General features: G+C 43.3%; 1 protein-coding gene across 3 annotated transcripts in view; it reads right to left on the minus strand.

Annotated features, from left to right (window-relative positions):
- Nucleotides 1-19,315, minus strand: part of BABAM2 (BRISC and BRCA1 A complex member 2) — a 308,015-nt gene that overhangs the window by 239,865 nt on the left and 48,835 nt on the right. For all 3 annotated transcript variants that reach the window (XM_075925373.1, XM_025181003.2, XM_006115618.4), the window contains exon 4: nucleotides 11,577-11,671. In XM_075925373.1, coding sequence (XP_075781488.1) covers nucleotides 11,577-11,671 — 95 coding nt within the window. The remainder of the gene's footprint in view (nucleotides 1-11,576; nucleotides 11,672-19,315) is intronic.

Consider the following 19,315-nt stretch of genomic DNA (forward strand, 5'->3'; position numbering starts at 1 on the left):
GCAGTCCCCGGGTTACGTACAAGATAGGGACTGTAGGTTTGTTCTTAAGTTGAATCTGTATGTAAGTCAGAACTGGCGTCCAGATTCAGCCACTGCTGAAACTGACCGCCAGTTCTGACTTACATACAGAATCAACTTAAGAACCCCAAGCGTCCCCAAGTCAGCTGCTGCTGAAACTGATCAGCAGCTGATTCCAGGAAGCCCGAGGCAGAGCAGCTCTGCCTCGGGCTTCCTGTAGTCAGCGCTGGTCAGTTTCAGCAGTGGCTAAATCAGGACGCCTGGGGCAGAGCAGCTGGGGTGCTGCTGGGTTAGTCCAGTAGCGCCCAGAGCGGCGCTGCGGGACCAACCGGCAGCGCCCCAGCTGCTCTCCCACAGCCGTCCAGAGAAAAGCCTAGTCTGCTGGGGGGGGAGGGGGTGTACTAGCTGCGCCCCCCCCACCCCAGCAGACCAGGAAGACGTGGGCGGCGGACCGAGACGCACCGCGGTCCCGCTGCCTGGGTCCTCTGTGGCTTTGCTCCCAGTCTCCCTGGTCTGCTGGAGACCAGCAGACTAGGGAGACGGGGAGCAAAGCCTCTGAGGACCCAGGCAGCAGGACAGCCGCGGGGCGTCTGGGCTGTCCCGCTGCCGGCTTTTCCCGCGGCTTTGCAAAGCCTCGGGGAAGCCGGCAGCGGAGCAGCCCAGGCGGCCTGGGCTGCCTCGCTGCCCGAGCCACCCCGCGGCTTTGCAAAGCCACGGGGGGGGGGGGGGGGGGGCCCGGGCAGCGGCTTTGCTCCGCGTCTTCCTGGTCTGCAGACCAGGGAGAAGCGGAGCAGCTTTTCTCGCCCGGAGTACACGGGCGGCGGGACCGCGAGGTCCCGCAGTCCATGTACTCCGGGGCAGCCCCGTTTGTAACTGCGGATCCGACATAAGTCAGATCCGCGTAAGTCGGGGACTGCCTGTATATGTGATTTTATGAAAATTAGACTAGACAGGAAATATAGACTTGTATAGATTTGTTTTAAATATAGCTAGTAAACTTTTGATAAAATATAGTTTTGCACCCAAAATGAATTCAAATTGGAATTATGAGCATACAAGGAATGTAAAATTAGACTCTTTCTCTATATATTTTTTATTTCTATTTTCCATTTTTCACTCAACTGAATGCTAGATAAAGGTGTCATATTGCTCTACAAATGTGCCTCAATATTCACTAAAGCAGAACACTGTCTGAAGTTTAGAAACAATATGAATTCACTGCATATACACCACCAAGCCACTGAGAGAAGGCAACAATCATCATCTGGGTTTGAGTCAACAATTTGAAGGTGAAAGGTTTATTATCCCACTGACAAGCTTCTGATGTATCCTCTTTCATCAACAAAAACTGCATTTTCAAGAAATCAGAATAATTCTAACAATTAACAATTTGTTGATATCTTTTCAATGACTAAGCAAACAGTGTTTTGTAAAATTAGAAAATTAGATTTTGAAGTTCCTGGGTGCTATATACACCCAAATTACATGCACTATTACAGACTAATCATTATTCAAAATATAAACAAGGTTAAATTGGCACCACCATTATAAATCCAGATTTTCAGGTTTAGATATCTTGGCTCTTTTAAGCTTCTGTGGGTGAAGTTTGGCATACAGTTGCTGACCAGATGTAGATTGAAAATGTTTTTAGTAGAAGAGCTTTTCACATTCTAAAAAATAATTAACCATCTTCCCATTCCACTTACCTTCCCTCACCCTCTACAAATTTGGAATAGGTTTCAGAATCAATATTAATAAAAATAAGTATTATTTTTAAAGTGCTCAACTCTGAAGACATCCAAGTGCAGCACAACAAACAATATTTTCAAAGGCAACAGAGTCCTCAATAAAAAGCTGCCAATCTAGCATAAAAATGCTTAAGAAAAACAACATATTAATTCAAAAGCAAAGAGTGCTTAATACCACAAGGTGACCCTGTATGTTTCCATCTTTCAAGCAAATAACCCATAATGGAATCGGAGTAGCAGGGTCTAGGAGAATCTTTTCACAATTTGGAATTCAAGAGGGACTCCTGTCACTGACCCATTCTGAAATGTTTTTAAAAGCCTTAAAGAAATGTTTAGTCCAAGCATAAATAAAATGAACTACTTTGTAAATATATATAAACAACATAAAAGGGACAAATAATTAAGAGAAGTCGTAAGCAAAGCTAAGGATAAACATCAAAATAAATATACCACTGCATGGATACAAAATGTGTGTCTGCATCTGATTTGCAATCTGCAAACATAGTCAAGGGATACCTGCGAATGCACAAGGATAAACATCAAAATAAATATACCACTGCATGGATACAAAATGTGTGTCTGCATCTGATTTGCAATCTGCAAACATAGTCAAGGGATACCTGCGAATTTAGAGTGGATAACTGCAGGCTGTGCAGATAACTGCACTAAAAATAAAAACAAAAAATTTTAAAGTATGGAAATTACAGTTCCCACCACCCAAACAATAATGAATCTGCCCACATCATGTACAGAACAGAAGAAAAACAAAAGACAAAGCTGGACTCAAATAATGCACCAGTGACTCAAAAAACAGATGTGATCTACCTGGGCTAACCCTACCTACCTCTTCTGCTTCAAAGGGATAGCCGAGTTAGTCTGTACAGGATAAACTTAAAAAACAACAAACAGAATGGTAGTGCTTTAAAGACTAACAAAACATGTAGATGATATCATGAGCTTTTGTGATGGTATCATGCGCCCACTTCTTCAGATGACCGGAGTGCTGTACGTCCAGATTGGGGGGGGGGGGGGGGGAACGGGAGGGAACAAAATGAGGCAGTGGGTATATAAATATCAAAGGGAAAACCAAGCTGGTATGTAACAGGCAAAACTGATAGTCTATAAGCACCTAAAAGCTGGATAGTTACAAGAAGCAGATAAGAACCATTAGTTAGAAATTAGAGAGGAATAGTACTAACACCAGAATCTGCACAGACAAAGACCCATTGACACCTTCATTGTTTGGTTAGTTGATAATGTCCTATCCATCCAGTATCTCGATTCAAACCATCGGCATGAGAATTAAACTTGTGAATTAATTGTAGTTCCAACCCTCCCCTGTGTATTTGGCTTGTAGAATTGGTCTGCAACAAAACAGCAACTTGAAGATCTCTTAATGAATGACCAGGCAAATTAAAGTGTTCTCCAACAGGTTTCTGTACGTTCCCTTTATGGATATCGGATTTGTGTCCACTGATTCTTTCCCATAGGGACTGTCCAGTTTGTCCAATATATATTGCAGCGGGGCATTGCTGGCATTTGATGTCACAGACCACATTACTAAATGTGCAGTTAAATGAGCCTCTGATTTGGTGGCTTATGTGATTGGCTCCTGTGATCAATTCGCTTGTATAGATATGTGGGCAGAGCTGGCAACAGGACTGATTGCAGGGCTGGGTTCCTAGATGCTTATGATGTAGCTGTGTAGCATGGTTACCAGAAAAAAATTGTTTCAGGTTGGGGGGTTGTCCGTAAGCGAGATAGGTTGTAGATTGTGGATAATGCGGTTTAAGTTGTGGACTGTAGGTAATGAGAAGTGGAATTCTGTTGTTTTCTTTTTTGGGTCTGTCTTGAAGTAATTCATGTCTGGGTACTTCTTTTGCTCTGTCAATCTGTTTTTGCACTTCTCCAGGTGGGTATTTCAGTTTTAGGAATGCTCTATATAGATCCTGATAGAGATGTAGCCGTGTTAGTCTGGTGTAGCTGAAACAAAATACAGGACTATGTAGCACTTTAAAGACTAACAAGATGGTTTATTAGATGATGAGCTTTCGTGGGCCAGACCCACGAAAGCTCATCATCTAATAAACCATCTTGTTAGTCCTTAAAGTGCTACATAGTCCTGTATTTTGTTTCTATATAGATCCTGTAGGTGTTTGTCTCTGTCTGTGGGATCGGAGCAAATCTGGTTGTATCTTAGGGCTTGGCTGTATACAATAGATTGCGAAATGTGTCTGGGATGGAAGCTGGAGGCACGAAGGTAAGTGTAGCAGTCGGTAGGTTTCTGGTATAGGGTTGTGGAAATTTGTTCATCATTTAATTGTACTGTAGTATTGAGGAAGTGGATTTCCCGTGTGGACTGGTCCAGGCTGAGGTTGATGGTGGGGTGGAAGTTGTTGAAATCCTTGTGAAATTCTTCAAGAGTCTCTTTTCCATGGGTCCATATGATGAAGATGTCATCAATGTAGCGCAAGTAGAGTAAAGGTGTTAGGGAGCGAGAGCTGAGGAAACTTTGCTTCTGATAAGCTAACTGCAAACTCACTAGATTCGCATTTAAATCGAAGTGTTCCTGTCTTTAAATTCATTCATTTTATGAATGAATACACTCCCTATGCTTCCTTGGGAAAAAGCAGACTTTCGTTTTTGTCTAAGTAAAAGTGTTCATATTGAAACAATTACACAAAAGCATACAGAATTAAAATATAAAAGTGGTCTGAAACTTACCAAATGATACCCAGCTACTATACATGAAGATACTAACTTCTTAAAGAGTCAGACCAAAAATTAGGTAATTTACACAAAAAGATGTATGTACCTGCAGTGGGAATCTTATTTACATAGACACAAAAAGTGCTAAACCAAAACCAGACTTCCTCAACTCATCAAAATGGACAAAGGACATAGGTTTAATCAAGTAAAGCTGATTTAGTAGATTTAACATAGCCTTATTATAAAAGCTCTATCAAACATGCATACATTTCTAAATTATAGAACACCACATTATAGACAGGAGAAGAAAACTCTGCCCAAGTACACAGAGGGAAAATCTGCTACTACAACAAGAATTCTGGAATCTTTAATGTCCACAAAGAGAAGACACAAAGCTTAAAAAGTCAAAGTTCAATGAAAGATCTTCATAAAGTAATTGACAGACCACATAATTAATGTGTCTTAGTAGACCAAAATAGCTGAATTAACTTTACTGATATTTAAATCTCTGGCAAATATTGGCAATTAAGATATCAAAAATGAATCCTTATCAAATTTAAAAGGTAACTTTTGATATAATGCTGTTATCTATGTCTCACCAAGCAAAGCATAATTCAAAAATACTGGAAAACCTGGGTTAACATTTCACGTATCCACTTCAATTACTGACTGGTTCACATTAGCAAATAACAAGGCTAACATAACAAACAATTCTTGTTACTCAAACCAGCATCAAAGTACTGTGCTCCAAATTAATCTCATCTATACACACAAATGACAAATCTGGTTTTGTGCCAACTGAACTTCTAGCTGAATACATTGATACATGGGGGAGGGGAATAGTTGTTGCTTGTTAAATACTGCCAAGTAATTGCCATCCAAGCTGAACAAATACAGAGGAGCGGAAGAACTATATTATTTACAACCAATTTGGGAAAACAGTTAACTATTTGCTTCTCTTAAACACATGGGCTGTGTCCAGACTCAGGGGTTTTTTCGAAAAAAGTAGCCTTTTTTCGAAAAAACTTCACCTGCGTCCAGACTCAAGCCGCGTTCTTTCGAAATTAAATCGAAAGAACGCGGCTTTTCTTTCGACGGCGGTAAACCTCAATTTACGAGGAAGAACGCCTTCTTTCGAAAGTTCCTCTTTCGAAAGAAGGCGTTCTTGAATGTAAATAGGGCTTCTTCGAAAGAGAGCATCCAGACTCACTGGATGCTTTCTTTCGAAAAAGCAAGCCGCTTTTTCGAAAGTTCAACGTGCAGTCTAGACGCTCTCTTTCGAAAGAGGCTCTTTCGAAAGTATCTTTCGAAAGAGCCTCTTTCGAAAGAGGCTTGCAGTCTAGACATAGCCATGTATACACACTTTGTTGAATCAGGACCAGGACACTCAACACCTAGCAGAATTGAGCCCTAATTGGTAAATATTCAGAATACTTATTACCAAAAAAATCAGCAAATTTTAACAAAATGTTCTTGGAGAATCTAGGAATGAGTATCTTAGACTCAAGTGCCAGCTTTTTACAATATATTATTTTTGCCACCTATTTTAGCTGTTTAAGTTATAGCTTTACTTAGCTAGATAACTGTTCTCATCAGCTTCTGTTTTTAAAGACCTATGGGTATGTCTACACTACAAAGTTAATTCGAACTAACAGCCGTTAGTTCAAATTAACTTTAATAGCGGCTACACATGCAAACTGCCAGTTCAAATTTAATTCAAACTAGCAGAGCGCTTAATTCGAACTAGGTAAACCTCATTCTACGAGGACTAACGCCTAGTTCGAATTAAGTAGCTCGAATTAAGGGCTGTGTAGCCACTTAATTCGAACTAGTTAGAGGCTAGCCCTTCCCAGATTGCCCTGGTGGCCACTCTGGCCCAAACCAGGGAAACTTTTCTGCCCCCCCTCCCAGCCCCGGAGCCCTTAAAGGGGCACGGTCTGGCTACAGTGCCCGTGCCAGTTCCAAGCCTGCCAGCACCCAGCCAGCGGACCCTTCACCTGGCACGGCATGAGCCAGCCACCCGCTGCCACTCAGCCCTCCGCCTCTTCCCAGGACCCGGCTGGCGGCTCCCAGGAGCCTGCCCAGGGCCGCAAGAGGTGGGCACCTGCCTGGTCTAGTGCGGAGATCGTGGACCTCACTGAGGTTTGGGGGGAGGCCTCCAACGTCCACGATCTCCACACTAGGCACACGAATGCGGCCTCTAGGGCAGGATAGCTGCCAGCCTGGCCACCAAAGGCCACATGCGAACCCAGGAGCAGGTCTGCATGAAAATCAAGGGGGTCCACTGAGACTCCCGACCCTGAGCCCTGAGCTTACAATGGCCGTCCTGGGTCAGACCAAAGGCCCATCTAGCCCAGTAGCCTGTCTGCCGACAGCGGCCAACCCTAGGGACCTTGGAGGGGATGGACCGAAGACAGTGACCAAGCCATTTGTCTCGTGCCATCCATCTCCAGCCTTCCACAAACAAACAGAGGCCAGGGACATCGTTCCTACCCCCTGGCTAATAGCACTCCATGGACCCAACCTCCATGAATTTATCTAACTTCTCTTTAAACTCTGTTACAGTTCTAGCCTTCACAGCCTCCTGTGGCAAGGAGTTCCACAGGTTGACTATGTGCTGTTTGAAGAAGAATTTTCGCTTATTAGTTTTAAACCTGCTGTCTATTAATTTCATTTGGTATCCTCTAGTCCTTCTATTATGGGAACTAATGAAGAACTTTTCTTTATTCACCCTCTCCACACCACTCATGATTTTATAGACCTCTATCATATCCCCCCTCAGTCTCCTCTTTTCTAAGCTAAAAAGTCCCAGTATCTTTAGCCTCTCTTCATATGGGACCTGTTCCAAACCTCTAATCATTTTAGTTGCCCCTTTCTGAACTCTTTCCAAGGCCAAAATATCTTTTTTGAGGTGAGGAGACGACATCTGTACACAGTACTGAAGATATGGCATACCATAGTTTTATACTTCCCCTCCTCCTTCTTCCCCTGGCTTTCCCCTTCCAGCTCCCTCCTCCCAGGTTTCCACCTCCCCTCTCCCACCTCCTTTTCCCAGTCTCCCCAGAGGTTAATCCCTCCCTCCCCCCCCCAGTTTTGTTAAATAAAAGAGAGTTTCTATTTTTGAACACGTGTCCTTTATTTTTTACATCAGGAAGCAGGGCTAGGGAGGGGTAAGTGGAAGGAGGTGAGGGAGCCTCTGATGGGGAGGACTGGGGTGGCTCTGTGGGCTCCTCAGGGTGGAAGCTCTCCTGCAGGGCCTCCTGGATCCTGACAGCCCCCCAATAGACACCCCCCCCCCAGATGGCAGCCTGTGGCAAGTGCAGCTGGGCTAATGGCCGAGTGTTGTGATGTGCCGAGTGTGGGCACTAAGGGCACTCCAAGACAGGACTGCTTTGGTGTCCTTCATCGAGGTAGACAAGCAAGCGGGGAACCCTGAGAACTGTCTGTCCGGGGTGGGGGTCGGGTCCCTTTAAGCACAGCACTCGGCTAGCCTGAGGCAGCAGCTCCACATTCTAAGTTCTAACCTGATGCCCTGCTGGCACTGGTTCCAGCCAGCCTTAACTTCAGTTCAGGGTCCACTCAATGTGGACATGCTATTTCGAATTAGCAAAACGCTAATTCGAATTAGTTTTTAGGTCTAGATGCACTAATTCGAATTAGCTTAGTCCAAATTAACTAATTTGAATTAAGTTAGTTCAAATTAGTGCTGTAGTGTAGACATACCCTATCTGTGGTTATTATAGCAATTTGATGAATTGCTAATGCCATCCACAGTTCCTCCATTTGACTCTTCCATGGCAAGGTTATTGCACGCCCATGTTAAAGCAGCATCATGTTGAGGAATCTAGAGTATCTAGTTCACATTTTGAAGGCTAGACACCATGCATAACCCAAGGCATACAGCAACATCTTATAATTTGTGCATAAAATAAATGGCTTGGGGAGCTGTGACCACTGAAAGAACAGATTAGTATATGTATTAGTATATTAGTATTTTCTGGGATTCTGCTACATTAGCTATTTGTTTGGGGGCTCTTTGAATTGCATTCTTACACACTTCAGTTCTTTCCATTTTCACGATCATGAAGCAAAAGAACCACAGACTCACAGAATACAAGAACTGGAAGGGACCTCGAAAGGTCATCATGTCCTGTCCCCTGCCCTCATGGCAGGACCAAGTACCATCTAGACCGGGGTGAGCAATAATTTTTCATGGAGAATGACTCCAATATTTTGGAAAGTGGTCCCCCATTGGGTGTGGTTGAGGGCAGCACTCTCCCATGATATCAACAAAGGAGGTCTGGGGTCTGGGATGGAGGTTGAATGCAGAATGGAGCTTGGGGTAAGGCACTGGGATGCAGGAGGGCCTGTGAGGTCTGGGAGGGAGTTTGGGTGAAGGAGGCAGTTGTGACCTGGGGCATAGGATTGGGATTTCGGTTGTGATCTAGGGCAGGAAGGGACTGTGATCTGGGGCAGGGTACTGGAGTGCCGGATCTGGGAAGGGGTATGGGCTCAGGAGGGGGGCAGAAGATTTGGCTTATGTGGGGGAAGGGAGTAGTGGGGGGGGCAGAGAGTTGGGGAGAAGGGAGTGGATGGGGTGCCAGAGGCATGCTCTGGCTGGGAGACCTACCTGTGTAACTCCCAGCCAACAGCTCAGTACGTTTCTCAGGTAGCCTCCATGCCTGCCTCGCCCCCACCGCAGCTGCAGGGGCCATGTGCGTCTGTGAATAAGAGCCTGAAGGGAGGGGGCAGCTCCCATTGGCCAGAAACGGGTCAATGGGATTTTTCTGGGGGCAGGGGCAGCACCCAAAGCCTCTCCCTGCTTCCCCTGGCTCACAGCTGAGAAACACAAATGGCCCAGCAGCTGCTTTTCTGAGCAACATGAAGAGGCAGGCAGGACAAGCAGGGAGTCTGCCTGAGGCTCCCTGCTGTGACTGAGGGCCAGATCTGGTGGCTTGGTGAGCTGCACCTGTCCTGCGTGCCCTATTTTGCCCAGCACTGATCTAGATCATCCCTGACAGATGTTGGGCACTAGTCAGGAATAAGATTACTCTATCCACTGGACTACAATGGACCATACTGCTTCTGGAGGTGTTGCCTTTCAATGAATGTTGAGACATATTTGCAGAACTTTAGCTGAAAATCTCTCTTTTCTGTACATAAGAAACCAAGTGTGTCACACTTCATTTTGTGTGTTGTGTATGTATGTATGTGATGGAGACACAAAATTGTAAGTGATGTTGCTATAAGCACCACTGACAAGCTTGGAAGAGAGTAAAACAAGAATTAAAGAGAGATAGGGGTAAAAATTATGAGAATTTAAGAAATGAATTCAAGAGTATAAAATACATTTTAGATTCTACTTATTACAATGCATATTCTTTTTTATATTTCATTTAACTTCCCTGTAGACCACAATTAATAAAATCTGATTAGTACTGAATTATGGTATCCTGCTTGAGAACAGAGATAATGTGAATATTAAGAAGATAGCCCTAAAAACCTCAACCATATATAAAGGCCATAACAGAATCAAATTCCTGAAGAGATATAATGATACAAAATAACTTAGATCCATCTGAACAAAGCACTCCACTTGTCTGTGTGATAGACAGATGTTTTTGCTTCTGAAAGAAAATGCTATACCTTTTAAATCATGTTTTACTTTTTTATTTTTCAGTGTTTTAAAAGCAACAATAATGAAGAAATTTGTGCTTTCAATTTTATGAACGACTGTTTTAAATTAACAACAGTCCATTTGCCAGGACACAGAAGCATTCCAAAGGTAGAGAACTCTAAGTTAGAGTTCTTCCAAGATGTCACAAACAGATATTCCCTGCTAGCAAATGAGCTAGTCAGATGAATTAAAACAAATGGCTAGCCACTCTGCAGCCTCTGACCAAGATACAGAACATGTCTAGTATCTAAGGACATCTAAGGAAAAGGCTATTTTTCAAGTTTCAGACATACAGAGCAATTGGCTAGCTGAAAAGATCAGTGATCCTGAGGACAAAATGAAGACCAAGAACAAAAACCATCTTAACATTTCCAGCAGAATTGTTGTTAACATAGTGATGAATAATGGAACAATACAGAATGTATCTATGACTAATGGATTTCTTAGTATTATGCTTCATTCACAAGAGACTAGAACTAGGATCAAAACAAAAGTCACCAAACTAAAAAAAATATTTAGCAAAACCTGAATTTTAATTTGAGCTTTAAAATACTACAACGGAAGTGAGAAAAACTGATGTTAGCAACAGAGGAGGGATAAGACTGGACCTCTATACATTAGGCATATTTGTCTGACAATGGAAACACACTAACGTTACTACTAGATCAGAGTTAGAAGAATCACAAGTACCCAACCAAAGTTCACTTCTAGGTAAAAAGGCTTTGTTATTAAAATTAATTTTAATAGTAATATTTCACATTTATGGTACTTGGCTATGATGTGTATTTTTTCTTCCAAAGTAGCAGCTCAGTGCCACAAAATACTATCCATTTAATGTGCTGGTTTTATCATCTTCCTTTCCCAAGCATATTTCTGTCTTTACTGCAGCACCATTTCGTTATAAGTATTAATTTTTCAGAGTTTTGCTTGACAATATATACTCATAATATACTCATACCTGGTTTCCACCCTTTCTGATATTAATAGACTACTGCCAAAGCCCAACCCAGTTATACCTCATTAAATAAATTCCTACCAAAGTCCAAATAATATTTTAAAGGTAAGGTAAAGGTTTACCCCTGTGCTGAAAGGAGGAAATCTTTGAAAATTATCAGATGATAAATAGAAATGACTGATATTTTAAAAACCAACTTTTTGAACATGTATCTGCTGTAGAACAATTTAAATGATTTTACATGGTGAATATGTCTTATTTTGATTAAATTATTTTAAAATTAATGATTTAGTTGATTCCATACATACGCTTTTAAAGCAGAGATAGGGTTTACATACCCATGTGATAGTTAAATAAAAATATGGTTTTTAATCTGCATTGTTAGCAAAATCCTACTGTTGATCCATTCTCAAAAGCCAAGTCTTTCTCAAGCACATAATGATCACAAAAACACTGCAGCTGTACTCACATGCAAAGCAGAGGGATCTGGCAGGAATTCAGCATCCTCTCCAAAGATAAAATCTGGTGGCAGCTCTGGGTAGTGGGCATTGAAAATTATATCCCCTGAAATAAAAATAAGTGAAAAACACTGTTTATTTGCACTTTATATCCTCAAAATCCTAAGTACTACAGTGGAAAAACTCAGTAAGTCCATTTTCATTTAAAATAAATCATATATAAAAACACAACTATCAGAAGTACTGAAGAATAAAGTTAATTCTTGACGGCACTGCAACTTCCTGTGCAAATACAGTAATTCCTCATTTAACACATGACCGCTTAACACGTTTTCACGATAGCATGATTTTTTTTTTTAAGGGAACGTTTTTTGAATTACATGACCGTCCCTGGAATAACACGATTTCCTCAGCCAGCCAGTTGCACGGGGCTTCCCCCGCCTCCCTGCAAAGTGGCGGAGGGTTCGCTGCTCCGTTCCCCGGGCCATTCCCCGGCGACCCCCCCATCGCCGGATGCAGTCCGGGTCCCGGCAGACCCGTCACAGGGGCATACTCCCAACCCAATTCCCCTCTCCTCTCTTCCCTTTCCCTTCCCCAGAGCCAAACACCTCCCCTCCCTGCTGTAACCCAGTCCCCTTTTTCCCCCAACCTTATGTCCCAGTCCCAACAGACAACACCGCTTGAAATGCAACCCCCACCTTTTCCATTATTTTCAATGGGAAAATTAACCCTACATAACACATTTTCACATATCTATAGTGTTAAATGAGGAATTATTGTACAGAAAATGTGGAACACATTATTGCTTGATTTCTCACTGTTTATTCCTAAAGGTGACATCTTGAAGCTCTGATATAGTTAGAAAAGAAATCATATAAAAATAGTACCTTCTTGAAAACAGTGTATGTGGGATATTAAATAATTAAAAATTAATACCCAACATATCTGATTCATGTATTTTTGAGAGTCATATCTGTTTATTAAGGAAAACCTGTTGATTCATTATTGATTTTATAAGGAAGGCACTCAGGCACTATTGTGAGGGATGGCAGGATAAACCCGAAGATAGACATATAGAAAACTACATTTTCAACAGAGTGAATATTAGGAAAAGAAACAGGAAACAATACCATCTGAAGAATTATCACCAAATTGTTAGCTTCATACCTTTTGCAGAATGCCTACTACTAAAAACAAGAATCAGAACACAAGTTAACTGTTGGACCTATGTTTTAAATCATCTCTGGAGTTGTAAACTAGATACATATGATTCAAATATCAGGGCAATAAAATATCAACTCAGTATTATTTTATATCACTTTCTACATTTAATAACCATATTTCAAAAAGAAAGCTTTTTTTCTTTTTGTTTACATAGCAAATACACATGTATTATATATGAACAGAAAACTAGAAAATATAACACATTTAAAATTATATATTCCTGAGTTTAGTGACAGGTTTTGTGCATCTTGTTATATGACATGAAGAGCCCCATGGGAGTAGGCTACTTTAACACTGGTTTTGATAAGAAAAAAAATCTTTATATGGTAGAAGTCACTTAATAGACACCGGCCTGTCAAAATTCATTTAAGCAGCCTTCTTGATTAAGGTGAGTTAGTAAACACTGTAGGAACAGAGGGAAGCACCGAGGTTCTGAGCTCCACATAAATCTCTGTGGGTGGACTTACTATCTGTATTGACTAACACACAGACTGTCATGAAATCTGGGCACTGAACAGATTGTGACATAGATTTGGGGTGGTCCTGTTTCCTGTTAGGCAGTGGGTTTTTTTTTTCTAGAAAACAATATTTAGGAGAATACCTAGCAGATCAACAGGAGTCATCCTAACTAACCACATCCTATCTGAGCGGAACAGAATATAATGGAAATACTAAAGACCGGGGCTATATGATATTTTAATGTGTATTAATGCCATTTGAAATTAATTAAATAAGAATATTAATTAGGTCATAATCTCTGACACTAAATTCTCATCTCACATGTGACAAAATATGCAACAAAACTACTTAGCAAGGTTATTACTGCTTACAGTAGGTTAAAAATTCCAGTTTGTACTATAAACTTAAATGTCAAATACAATTCACAGTTTACCCAGACCAAGATATGACTAAACAACAAATGGTCTGGTAGCACTTTAAAGACTAATAAAACATGTAGATAAAACAAAAGGAAAAACTTTGTAGCACTTTAAAGACTAACAAGATGGTTTAATAGGTGATGAGCTTTCGTGGGCCAGACCCACTTCCTCAGATCATATTCTGGAAGAGAATTGGCATGACCATATATACCAAAGGAATACAATGAAAAAAGTGAACATTATTAAACTGACGAATCAGATTTAGTACAGAAGGCAAAGTGAAGGAGAGGGAGGGAGGGAATAGCTATTTATGAGTCAATGAATGGCTAATCAGGGGTGATAAGTGGGGAAGCTATCTTTGTAATGGCTAAGGTAATTAACATCTTTGTTAAGGCCCATTCGTAAAGTGCCAAATTTAAGCATGAAAGAAAGTTCTGAAATTTCCCTCTGTAATCTGATGTTAAAGTCTCTTTGAAGTAAGATGCATGTAGTTAAGACTATGTCCAGGTAGGTTAAAATGAAAAGCAACTAGTTTTTCCTTGTGAAGATGTCTGATTTGTGGGCATTAATTCTTTGGCAAAGTGTCTGAGAAGTCTGTCCAATATACATAGCAGAAGGACACTGTTTGCACATGATGGCATAAATTATATTTCTGGATCAACAAGAATATGTGTTCTTGATCATATAACTGACATAGTTAGGTCCAGTGATGGTGTCACCAGAGTAAATATGTGGACAAAGCTGGCAACGGGGTTTGATGCAAGGGAAAGTTCCAGGGTTGGTATTAATGTGGTATGTCCTGTGGTTGTTGGTGAGAATCTTCCTGAGGTTAGGTGGTTGCTTATAGGAGACTAAGGGTACGCCTACACTACGACGTTAATTCGAACTAAGCTAATTCGAACTAACGGATCTAGACTAAAAAACTAGTTCGAATTAGCGTTTTGCTAATTCGAACTAGCATGTCCACATTAAGTGGACCCTGAACCAGGCTTAAGGATGGCCGGAAGCAGTGCCAGCAGGGCATCAGAGGAGGACTTAGAGCGTGGAGCTGCTGTCTCAGGCTAGCCGAGGGCTGTGCTTAAAGGGTCCCCCCCCCCCCCCCCGACAGACAGTTCTCAGGAGTTCCCCGCTTGCAAAGCAGTCCTGGCTTCGAGTGCCCGGAGTACCCACACTGGGCACATCACAGCACTCGGCCATTAGACCGGCTGCACTTGCCGCAGGCGGCCATCTGGGGAGAGGGGGCAATTGGGGGGCTGCAGGAGAGCTTCCACCCCAAAAGCCCGCAGAGCCAGCCAAGTCCTCCCCATCGGGGGCGCGTACCCCATTCCTCCCTCACCTCCTTCCACTTACCCTTCCCTAGCCCCTTTTCTAGATGTACAAAATAAAGGACGATTGTGTTCAAAAATGGAATCTGTCTTTATTGAACAAAACTGGGGGAGACTGGGAAAAGGAGGTGGGAGAGGGGAAGAGAGAGGCTGGGAGAGGGGAGGGCAACTAAAATGATCAGGGGTTGGGAACAGGTCCCATATGAAGAGAGGCTAAAGAGACTGGGACTTTTCAGCTTAGAAAAGAGGAGACGGAGGGGGGACAGGATAGAGGTCTCTAAAAGCAGGAGTTGGGTGGAGACGGTGCATACAGAAAAGTTCTTCATTAGTTCCCATAAAGAAGGACTAGAGGACACCAAAGGAAAGGAATGGGTAACAGGCTTCAAACTAGTAACAGAAAGTTGTTCTTCACAAAGCAAAGAGTCAACCTGTGGAACTCCTTGCTGCAGGAGGCTGTGAAGGCTAGAACTAGAACAGAGTTTAAAGGGAAGTGAGATCAAGTCATGGAGCTTGGGTCCATGGAGTGCTATTAGCCAGGGGGTAGGAGTGGTGTCCCTGCCCAAGGTTTGTGGAAGGCTGGAGAGGGATGGCACGAGACAAATGGCTTGGTCACTGTCTTCGGTCCATCCCCTCCAGGGTCCCTAGGGTTGGCCGCTGTCGGCAGACAGGCTCCTGGGCTAAATGGACCTTTGGTCTGACCCAGGACGGCCATTCTAAGCTCAGGGCTCAGGGTCGGGGGTCTCAGTGGACCACCTTGATTTTCATGCACATCTGCTCCTGGGTGGCCAGGCTGGCAGCTCTCCTGCCCTAGACAGCCACTTTCCTGTGCCTAGTGCGGAGATCGTGGACAAGGTCCACGATGTCTGCACTAGCCCAGGCAGGTGCCCACCTCTTGTGGTCCCGGGCAAGCTCCCGGGAGCCGCCAGCCTGGTCCCGGGAAGAGGGGGAGGGCTGGAGGGCATCGGGTGGGTGGCTCGATCCGTTCCAGGTGCAGGGTCTGCTGGCTGGGTGCTGGCAGGCTTGCACCTGGCACGGGCACCGTAGCCAGCCCGTGCCCCTTTAAGGGGTCCGGGGCCGGAAGGGGGGCAGACGAGTTTCCCTGGTGTTGGCCAGAGTGGCCACCAGGGAAAGCTGGGGAGGGCTAGCCTCCCACTAGTTCGAATTAAGGGGCTACACACCCCTTAATTCGAACTAGTAAATTCGAACTAGGCTTAATCCTCGTGGAATGAGGATTACCTAGTTCGAACTAAGTGCTCCGTTAGTTCGAATTAAATTCGAACTAACGGAGCGCTAGTGTAGCGCCTATGAAAGTTAGTTCGAACTAACTTTGTAGTGTAGACATACCCTATGGGTCTGTCCCCCAGAGCCTCTCGGAGTGTAGTATCCTGTTCCAGTATAGGTTGTAGGTTATTGATAATGCGTTGGAGGGGTTTAAGTTGGGGGCTATAGATGATGACAAGTGGTGTTCTATTGTTGGTTTTCTTGGGTCTATCTTGAAGTAGATGGTTTCTGGGTATTCGTCTGGCTCTTACTATATTGAAAAGGCAAAGACGCAGCAGTCAGGACCTAAAGCAGTCCTCACTCATGCTGGGTTCCCTGTTGCACCTCTCCCCATATCGACTAATTGAGTAGTCAATGAAAATTCCATCAACTACTTGATTAGCTGTTTAATTAAAATTTAACATCTCTAGAGAAAACCTCTAGGTGGTTTTTACTTTCAAAGTTTGTGTATATATTTAGTAATGATGAAAATACTAGTTACACAGCTCCACAACTTGATGTCTTTTATTCATCCATGGGACAAGGAGAGGATGGGCAATGAAGAGGATTTGTAACAGCTAAAATTCTGGAAATATCTCTCAACATTCATTGAAGGGCACCACTTCCAGAAGCTGTATGGTGCAGTGCATGAAGTGATCTTATTCCTGACTAGTGCCTAACATCTGTTCCCAATTCCGATGCTGGCCTGTTGGATGACTTTGGTCAAATCACCTGGATTTTCTCAACTTTACTTCCTCTCATTCATAAAACAGGAATAATGACACTTAAGTCCTTTGTAAAGCACTTGAAGTTCTATAGACAACAAAGAGCATTATTATATGGATACAATAGGCTTCAGACCTAGATCTCCCTGACAAATAGTGTGCAACTTACTGTTTTTTTACATTAATGTGAATGCTTGCCCACTGGAAACTGAATCAGAACCATCAAACTCGTTTCATGTAAGTTATCAAACCACCATCCCATGGAACCAAATTTTGCTCACACCATTCCTCAAGATTTGAAACAGTGACACAGAACTGAAAGTTTCTGTAGTCTATGAACCACCCAATACATCCACCAAGAACTTCTGCAGATTTTTTTCTGATCAATCGTCTTTCAAAACATATGGCTGATCTATAATCTTTGTTGCCCTGGATGATTAGGAACATCTCTTAGAATAGCTACATTGGCTGAAATTAAGCCAATTAATTAATCTGGAACAGAAAGTTGAAATTTCCCACAAAAGAAAACTGTGCTTTGAGCAAGGGGAAGTGCTTTGTTTCAACAATTGTAATATACTAGCAGTAAGTAAACAAAGAGCTCTGATGATTTTTCATTAAAAATAAAAACTAAACCAGTAAGCTCCTACAATATATTTTGATTTCATAAGAGCAGCATCTTCCAACAAAAATCTGTTCAGTCTGAAAATTTCTGACCACCCCTAAAAATATGAAAACATAATAGATATTACAATCCAACACACAGTATATGCAATAAATGTTCAAATTTATAATATCTTTTTTAATTTAGAATCATGCAACCAGGGGGATGACCATCCAGGGATTTTACACCCGGTTCTCCAATTCATTGTCTACATAATTCTTCCTCCTTGTTCCCCCATCCATGCATCTGTACATGGGGATACTTGCCTACTTCACAAGAGAGGCTGAAGATGAAAGCTCTTATCCTGCAATGAGCTGCACAAGCAAATCCCTGCAACTGCGCTTACCATCGTTTACATCAGTGGGATTTAATGCAAGTGCAGGGATCTGTCCCTTGCAGGATTGGAATCTGAACTGTTCACATCTGTAAACCACTGTTAGGTTCTTGGAAATGAGCTTGTTCAAATGAATCAACTCTCACAATGTTTGTCAAATATTATCCATATTTTATAGATGGTGAAACTAAGGGTATGTCTACACTGCAGTGTTTTCCAGAATAAGTGTTATTCTGGAAAAACATACTAGTGGCCACATTGCTATTGCTGGACAAAAAGTTGAAAGAACAGAGGGGTTTTTCCCAACAGCAGTAAACCCCTCTCTACGAGGAAGAAGCCTTTTTCCATAAAAGCTTTTTCAGAAAAGGCAGTGTATGGACGCAGAATAGGGACTTCTTTCTAAAAAAGAGGCCTCCAGGAAATAACACAGGTGCCTGGTGGCCACTCCATTCAAACTCATCACAATTCTATAGTTTCTATCTCCTGCTAGCTGTCAAAGCCGCAGGCACCCGAGACAAGGCTTGTGGCAGGAAGCCGGCTCTGGGAACTGCACTGTTCAGCTCAGACTGCCACACTTCTCCTGAGCCATGGCCCATCCTCAAGCCCTGAGAGTCCACTGGCCCTCAAAGGAAGCATGCCCAGGGCTCCCAAGACCCTGCCAGGGACACCAAAAGGTGCGAACTGTCAGGGTTTGGGGTGGAGATCCTGGCCTTCCTGAAGGTATGGGGAGAGGAGGATCCAGGATCTCTGCTCCAGAAAGAGCAACATCCATATCTACGACCGTATGGCCAAGGCCCTGGCCACAAGGGGCCACCACTCCAGAAGCCTCAAGCAGGTGCTCAGCTAAGTCAAAGAGATGCGGCAGGACTACGCCAGGACCAGGGAGCGCAGCTCTCACTCCAGTGCAGGACCCCACTCCTGCCCCTATTTCAATGAGCTCCTCTGCATCCTGGGTGGTGGTGCAGCTCCCGCCTCACCCCTTGTTGTCAACTCAGGGCTAGAGATGCCCGTTGTCGCCCAGGCGGGGGGGGGGTCTCAGAAGATGAGGAGGAGGAGGACACCGAGCTGGAGGAGGAGGTGGAAAATGCCAGCACTGTCACTCTAACCCTGGAGCCGGTTCCCCAGGCCTGGATGTCTCCTGGGTATCCTCTGAGGCTGGGGATGATCATCAGGTGAGTGCTCTTAGTTTTTCACACACACACACACACACACACACACACACACACACACACACACGGTGGGGGAGGCAGGCGCTGAGGTGCGATCATCACTCAGCCTTCTCAGCCTGCGCACATAGATGCACGTGCAGAGCCAGTCTGCACCACGCAGCCACATGAAGCAGT

The sequence above is a fragment of the Pelodiscus sinensis genome, chromosome 3 (genome assembly GCF_049634645.1).
Source record: "Pelodiscus sinensis isolate JC-2024 chromosome 3, ASM4963464v1, whole genome shotgun sequence".
Classification (NCBI taxonomy): domain Eukaryota; kingdom Metazoa; phylum Chordata; order Testudines; family Trionychidae; genus Pelodiscus; species Pelodiscus sinensis.